This window comes from Solanum stenotomum, chromosome 7, assembly GCF_019186545.1.
Source record: "Solanum stenotomum isolate F172 chromosome 7, ASM1918654v1, whole genome shotgun sequence".
NCBI classification, from domain to species: Eukaryota; Viridiplantae; Streptophyta; class Magnoliopsida; order Solanales; family Solanaceae; genus Solanum; species Solanum stenotomum.
The window spans coordinates 6,872,696-6,881,463 of NC_064288.1; the positions used below are offsets into that span (position 1 = coordinate 6,872,696).

An 8,768-nucleotide genomic window follows, 5' to 3' on the forward strand; every position below is an offset into this window, starting at 1 on the left:
TAGTCGAGTCAGTTAACACTACTCAACAACCAACGTGATGCGGATCCTTAATTTTTAATTAAATAATTGTCCTTTTAAACAGTATTTCAGATTTTGTAGCTGATCGTATAGTCTTTAACAATAATATTGGAACTTGAAACTTTATTATTTATATTTATATGGTGATGTGTATGGGCTACTCTCTTCGTTTTGATTTATTTTTCCTACTAGTTTTTAGTTCATTTTTAAAAAATGTCTAATTTCCATTTTAATAAGGTTAGTTGCAACTTTTCACATAATATGTTAAAGACCATAAATTTTGAAAGTGTTCTTTATTTTTTAAAACTTCATACCAAATCAAAACAAAACAAACAACTTGAAATAAAGGGAGTAATAATTATCTTCTTCCATTCTATCGTCTATCTCTATTTAGATTGAATTGATCAAAGCGTCATGCAGAAACTAACAATTATAAATTTTGACAACAATAAATCAGACACTAAAAGAAACTACTACATTAGAAGAAGCACAATATATTAATATGATTTGGTCAATTGGCATGTGTATGAAAAATCACCTCATATTATGTTGTGGGGGGAGGGGGGGGGGAGAGAATAGATATAAAAGAGTTATTTTCATCAAGTGATCATTTGTACTTAAAAAAAAAAAACTTAAAATAAAATTGCGTAGAATTCAAATAAAGTAAAAAAATTGGGGACGAACCCTAACACTCACCTGCATCACATAAGTAGTTTTCAAAGATTTATCCTCTTTTATTGAGGTAAAATCTTTGAGATGGTAGAAAAGGGAAATTGGCTGTCAAAGTTGGGACCCTGATGGGTGTGTGAAAAAGCAAAGATTTGATATTTCCCTCCTAAACTTTGGCTTAAAATTTTGCCTTTACTATAGTGACCTTATTTGCTTTATTAGTTAAAATAACAAAGGGTATTTTCTTAGACCATCTCCAATTCAACATCAAATTTTATACCAAATTTTTATTTGGTGTAAAATTTGATGTTTTTGAGCTCCAACTCACACCAAATTTGGTGTGTCACATCAATTCACTTTTTGAATATTTTAATATTATTTCATTATACAAACTTTTAATTAAACATTATATAAATTGTATGTTTTAATTAAATTTCTTGTATATTTAATTATTTTTTATGTAATATTTTTATAATATTAATCTTAGATATAAAATTTAGCTTTTTTATAAATTATTTTTTCTATATATGATTTTTTTTAAAATTAAATTTATGTTAATTCTACTATAAATTATAATTGGATATAACTACAATTAATCTTCACAAAAATTTAAAATGCAAAAATATAAATTTTTAAACAAATAATACAGTGTACTTAAAAATAATCGAAAATAATAAACATTCAACAAAGTAGTAATTGTCATTCCCCACAAATTATATATGGTGAATGTTTTAGAAAGAATTTGTTTTATGAAATAAGAAAATATAAATGAAATAATAATATAATAATGAAGAGAGATAAAAATATTCATTTTTGGTGTAAACTTTGGTGCAGTGGGTTGGAGTTGATTACACCAAAATAGTGCTGTAAAATTTGGTGTTTGAATTGGAGATGTTGCACACGAGATAGAAAAGTAAGAGTTCGGAGAGTTGTCTGACAAACTTCCCAGTTCCCGCTTCGGTTCCAAGAGAAAGGAAGGGGCTGATCCGATAGTGCGTGTTGGCCCTTAATTGTGAGAGTTTTGGACTAAAATCATCAATTATACTTTCATTACATTTTAATAATATCTTACTTAACGTAAAACATCTCTTAAAATTTTAAAAGTCGACAAAAAACATCTCTCCATTATTTATTTTTTCATCCATTTTTAACGATATTTTCTTCTCTCATACACTTTATTTAAATTAACGAACTTACAATCATACCTAAAAAATTTATCAAAGAAAAAAACAACGTAAGATAGAAGAGAGTGATATGGGGATTGTTATGAGACAATCATACGCAATTGATGTTTCACTTTCCTACTGTGTTGGATTGGACCGACAATGACCACTCAAATCCTTAACCAAATAACTCCCTTCTATTAGTAACTTTTTTTTAAAAAAAAGAAAACATCTTCTCCATTTCAATTTATTTATTTTACTTTTTTTTATTTAATTTATATTTATTTATCATACTTTTTAAAAAAAAATAGTTTTAGTGTGTCAAGTTAAATAGAGGATGAGTAAAAAATTAAAGAGAACGAAGAAAGTGGTTGATCTACCTAGTATGAATTTAAATAAAAGGGAATTTACATAAATCTCATTACTTTATGAGCTAATTGCTTAGATACACTCTAATTTACTATATTACATATCTTATCAAATTTTGGTATCTCCAGATACATGTATTATGGATACATGAGACCAAATTTAGATGTATCCAAGTGGATTCGCATGTATCTGTGATACATAGCAAATCTCGCTCTCCTTCATAGCCTCTATCCCAAGTGGCTCGCTACTTTCTCTTCTCAAATACATGTGAATCACTCCATACATACATGTATATGTATCTACTGTGATTCGCATTTATATGGGATACATACGAATCTCGCTTGCCTCCCTCTCCATTCTCGCTCACCTCTCTCTCTCTCTCTCTTTGCATGTATATGGTAGTAAAAATACATGTATTTAAGTGTAAGATACATATGAAATACGTAATACTTTGAAAGTATATGTAATAATAGTATATATGATAGCGAAGTATGTCTAATAAAGTAGTTTTTCCTTTAAATTAACCGGATTGATAAATTTCTAATTATGGATAAATTTAACGAAACCTTTTAAAAAACAATATTAATAAATTAGTATATATTATAGTATGAGTAGTAGAAAATTGGTGGTGGCCTGCTTTGTCTGGTGTGAGCATATGAACACAGCTTAGCAAACATGTGCACATTGCTTCCAACTTAAACAATGTGAAGGCCCAACTACTATGTATTATAAATTTATAATTTTTTGGGAAAGTTATCGATATGTCCAATACGATAAAATTTATTTATTAATATGATTGAAATAGATAAAAATTATATATTGATTATATATATTGTGCTCAAATATACTTGCAAAATCATATTATTATTATATTTTAACCAGATGCGAATGCTACAACGAATTTTTATTCAATAAAGTTGCAAAGTATTGATTAATATTTAATAGAGATTAGTAGAGTACCACACTAGCCAATTTATAAAGAATTAAGAATCTAATAATTTTCTTTGACCTTATTTGGACCTAGCTAGCTATGATCTACCAAAATAAAAATAAAACTTGCGGCGAAAATTAACTGCTGCAGTTACACCATGTGATGGATTTTTTGTTAGGTACATCATACCATGTTTAGTTTTATAACTACAACTAGAAAAGATCCTAGTAAGATTTTTCTTCTAGTTTTACCCTAAGTTAAGGCAAAGAGAAATTAAAATGGTTAAATTAGCATCACTAGTGTTGGAAAATATATTTTAGTAGGTTCCTTACAAGTAAAATATTAGTATTATTTTAAAAATAATTTTGTATTTAATATAAACAAATACTAGAAAGTGGAGGTGGGGGTAAGGTGGTCGAGATGGGAGCTAATGGGAGTAGCAGTGAAGATAAGATATATTAGAGGATGATAAAATACAATCGATATAAAATGTCACTTGTAAAATTTGTTTTTAACTGATTAAACTATATACTACTACTTTAAATAATTATTCAATGAAAAAAAAATATCCAAAAAAATCTAACTAGAATTGTGACTTGAGAAAGAAAACAAACAATGTGTTTAGTCCCTAGTAAACACAAAACACAAGTAAACTTCTTTTAATTATGGGCAGGTAATCCATACGCTAACTTTTACGACATCTTATCTTATAATATATGTATATATATTTGCTCCATTCCCCAACTCTTCTCTCTACTTTTATATTCTTCACATCACTTCTACTCTTTTACCAACAATTTTTCTTCTTTTGCCTTCTCCATTTCCCTCACAATATGCCAAGAACTACACTTGGAACAAACTTTAATCTTTGTTTCACTAAACTCAAACGTTCATTACCCCTACAATCCTCTGCCGATGATGATAATGATAATGATAATGATAATCAACATCATCAACAACAACATCGTAGTATGCATTTTTGCAATTCCATTAAAAACTTCAACTCTCTTTATGACTTATCATCATCAGAGTGCAACTCTAATAATATTCCTACGTCTTTCGATTATATTTACGAATTAGACAATAATACCCCTGATTTAGCCACTATTTACGCTTCTCGGCGTTTCTTTTTTTCTAGCCCGGGCCATTCCAATTCTATTATCGACTCATCATCGTCAATTTCTTCCTCTTTAGCATCCACCTTATCATCCGTAGAATCGGATGCTCCCCTCGAGGGGAGCATCGCGATTCCAACGGATTCACCCGACCCGTATTTGGATTTTCGACGATCGATGCAAGAAATGGTGGAGGCACGTGGATTAAGTGATATAAGAGGCAATTGGGAATCGTTACATGAACTTCTTATGTGTTATTTTACATTAAATCCAAAGAGCACACATAAGTATATAGTTGGTGCATTTTCTGACCTTATTGTATGTCTCATGGAATCAAAATCACAACATTTAGATCTATCGTCCAGCAGCACAAGTAAGTGTTACAAGAATCCAAGTGATGAATAATTTATTAGAGTTCCATTAATTTATTTTATTTTTAGTAGATAAAGTTATCTGATATTATGTACGTGTTAATTACGTGGTGTTGATATTAAAACATGGTGTACATTATTGAGAGATTTAATTTGGTCCCCGGCTACTAAATACTAGCTGTTGTCTTGAATAACACGAATTGAAGCTTTTTATGATCCTTTTTCAGTAATTTGTCTTAGGTAATTGTTTTTCAAGTTTTTCTAGATCTAGAAATCAATTTTGCTACAAAAATACTTTCTGGGATATCCCTATTTTTTGGCACTATTTTAAGGGGTTGTTTGCTTGGTTAGATAAGGTATTATAATTTGGTTTTTTCTCCCAAAATTTTTTTAGATAAATAAAGTTAAAATTAGTAATGATTTTTTTCCAATTTAAGTTAAATGCATATTTTATATTTTTCAATTATAATTTAATAAATTTACTTTTCATATTGGTCAAATCTAAATAAAATGACATATTTCTGTAGTAATATGAAATTCAGTTGTAAAATTATAAATATGAGTAATTAACTCTTTTGTAATTATCGTATAGAAAATATAAAAGAAGGACAAAAACAGAAGAAATTTTCAATAACTTTATTGAACAACAATTCACTTATTTAAAAACTACGAAAACATGTCCAACAATTACTTAGTATGGAATAGAGGAAGTATTAAGTAGTAATTTAACTTAAAAACGTCATTTTACCCTTATGAAATAATTCTTTGCCACAAAATATCTTTTTAAAGTTCTGTCAAATTAAACTACCAAAAAAATTAAAACAAAAGGAGCAATAAATTTATTTAATAAACATGTTTCTTATTAAATATTGCAGTTTTAAACATACTACGTGAAAGGTGAAAATTAAAATATTATTAAAAAGGAAAGATATAAATTTTTTGAAAATAAACTAAAAAAAGTTTTAATAGGAGAAGGCTAGGTTAATTAAGTAGCCGCTAGTAGGCTGGAGCCTATAGCTTCTTTATGGCAGGCACAGCACAGGACAGTCTCCCCAAAAGCCTTCTACTTTTTCATTTTTGGGTATCGTGATTTTGCAGTACTACGTTACCCCCCACACATGCAAAAATTAACCAATATTTTATATTCCTTTCGTCTCATTTTATATGACATTTTTTAACTTGATACAATGTTTAAAATAAAAAAATGAAACTGATGGTTTAAAACAATTCTTGATTATTTCTGTGGTTGAGATTTATTTCATTAAGGATAAAAGAGAATTTTAAAATTAAAATATTTGTAATTATAGTAGGATGACATTCTTTTTGAAACAATATAAAAATGAAAGTGTGTCACATAAAATGGGACGGAGGGAGTAGCAAGTATTACTCTTACTGTCTCAATTTATACGAGTTAAGATAAAAATAGTTCATTTTGATATATAGCATTCGCACTGAAGCGCGATTAAGTATGAGCTCGCATTTGAAAGTTTCACATAGGACAACTAAATTTGTATTCTTATCGAAAAGCTTCAGATCGGGATAAAAATATTTCCTGACAAAGGCGATTGCATACTCAAAAAGATTCAAATCCAAAAATTTTGATTAAGAATGAAAAGGGACTTACCATTCCAACACAATCAACTTGTTGGTGATGTTTTTTTTTTTTCTTTTTATTAGAAAGGATATTATATATATATGGTTAAACACTTAACATTATACTATCACTGTTAACATTAGTGATTACAAATAAATTATCAAAACGAGCTATTTTATTACATCTAGATTATATCATTAGGTTACCAGATAGCACCCTTTCTTGATTTGCCTTGAAGAACTTTTTAATAGCTTCAGGAGGATACAGTAAAATATGTGGTTGTTAGCTTGAAATTTGTTCTAGACAAAACATGTGATATATTGTTTTCTTGGCGAAAGTTATGACAGACCATCGGATCCCTCAATTTCCTCAAAGTTGACCTGCAAGACATAATAATCGGATTATAAATTGGACTAGTTAGGTTCTTCTAAATATTGAAAGATTTTAGTTAAGTTTGTTTCAATTTTTAGAGCGCTAGCAAGATTCACCATATTATAATTAGAAATAATTGATTTAATTTTTTTTTTAATTTTTAATAAAATGATTTATAACTATATAAATTTTTAAAAGTCATTTTAAACTACAAATTTAAAAACTTTATTTTTAAGACATCATGTCAAGTCAAATTACGCAACAAAATAATACGGAAGTAATAATTTTTTGAGAGAATCAAGGAGACTCGAACGAAACTACTTCTTCTAGTCTCTAGGGATAACAACAAAAGCTGTGGGTACACATATAATTTGTTTTTGAAATTTAAAATCTTTATCTGTTAAAATTCTTCTTTTTCGAAAAAAGAAATAAAATAATAAATCATTGAAGTTTGTCTTTGGTACATTGATATATGATAATCTTATACAGCTAGCCGTACAATATATAGATAGATACATATAAAATAAGTTTAATCACTGACACCATGTTATATATATTTTCATCAGTAAATTATTATTTATATACCAAAAATGTGATAAAAATATTCACGAGGTCACTTTATATATGGCAAATACATAATGACATAGTATTTATGTGGCGTGCTTTTGTTTCACAGAAAGTGCAAACAAATAAATACATTTATGATTAAAGTTATATATATTTGAATGAACCTTTTTTTCTTAATTTTGCAGCACTCCTTGGTGTCTGATATCCACATTGGAGCGCGATTATTTTAAATTCGCATTGCATAAGACCCTATTTAGAGGGAAGCGATCCTTATTAAAAATTTCTTATATCCAATATTTGAACTCGAAACTTTTACCTAAGAAAGAAATCGTTTCATCTACTGCACCAGTATATTTGAAGGAACTAGTTGGGCAGCTTCAAGACAAAATTATGAAACAGAATCTTTGTTTTGTTTTTCACTTTGATTTTTTGCTGTTTGGGTGTAAAACATAACTCATCTACTGTTATTGTTCAAGATTCTGTCATGCTCAGTAAAATGCATGTGCTATTTTAATAGTAGTTATTTTCTTATTCAAAGATGCCAATGCCAGTGAAATATGACTTGGTTTCTGAACACAAGTTGGGTTATTATTGGTTTATAATTTTACAAATTATTAGTATATTATATGGCCAACTTAATTGATGGTGGATATAATATAAAGTTATGATGTTCACTCATGATGTGTTAATCTCATGTGATCAATCAACTTCACTATTCTTCTTTTCGGTTTCTGAAAATTTGTATTGAAATTTGATTGATTTGGATTGCACCCGCAAATGATTCATTAGGAGGAAGGCCTTCTTATCAAAAATATATTTATTAGAAGTGCTTTTACTTTTGAAGAATTATAGTTTATGTATAGCTAATCAATTTAAAACGCATAATAATAATAATAATAACAACATTATTAGATCAGTAATTTATATCTAATAAGACTTACAAAAATAGTTAAGAATAACAACTATTTTTCAACTTTGAAATAATGGAAAATAGAACAGGTTAAAGTTTTTTTAGAATAATATATAGACCAAAATAAAGCAGACACATCACACGGCAATAATCCTTCTTGAAAGTTGCAGCGTTTCACCAAATCACTGGTGCACGGATAAAGTTGCTCTTCTCTTAATTAAAAGTCGAATATACAAGAATTCTTGATAGAAAAAGTTTTTTCCCAAATGGGACTTTTATGCAGCACAAATCCGTTCTATCGAACACCAAACGAAAAAACAAAACAAAGCTCACCCTTTTAGGATTTCAGATTGTAACAGGTAATTCGTATCCTTGTGTTTACGTTACGTAAATAATTTTATCTTAATTTTAAAATAAAAAGTCTCATATTAATTGATCTGTAAATTTCACTATGACGAGAAAGATTTGGACTGATTTTCCCTTTTCTACATTAAGAACCAATAAATTCGTCATACAAAAAATATGTTATCATTTCCTCCAAAAATGATAACCGTACAAATACAAGTATAACTCATGTGATCATGTTAAGATAGGAGTAAAATCTAGCACATGTAGACAGATAAAGTAGACACATGTCTTATGTGGCATAATATATGTAGGACATCATATAAGACATCGCATGATAAAGA

General features: G+C 28.3%; 2 protein-coding genes across 2 annotated transcripts in view; one reads left to right on the forward strand and one right to left on the reverse strand.

Annotated features, from left to right (window-relative positions):
- LOC125870523 (uncharacterized) overlaps positions 1–8,768 on the reverse strand; it is a 225,067-nt gene that overhangs the window by 62,502 nt on the left and 153,797 nt on the right. The gene's annotated exons all lie outside the window — the stretch shown is intronic.
- Positions 3,926–4,700, forward strand: LOC125870541 (transcription repressor OFP12-like). The gene has a single exon (XM_049550999.1). The coding sequence runs from the start codon at positions 3,984–3,986 to the stop codon at positions 4,668–4,670; it is 687 nt and encodes a 228-aa protein (XP_049406956.1). The 5' UTR covers positions 3,926–3,983; the 3' UTR covers positions 4,671–4,700.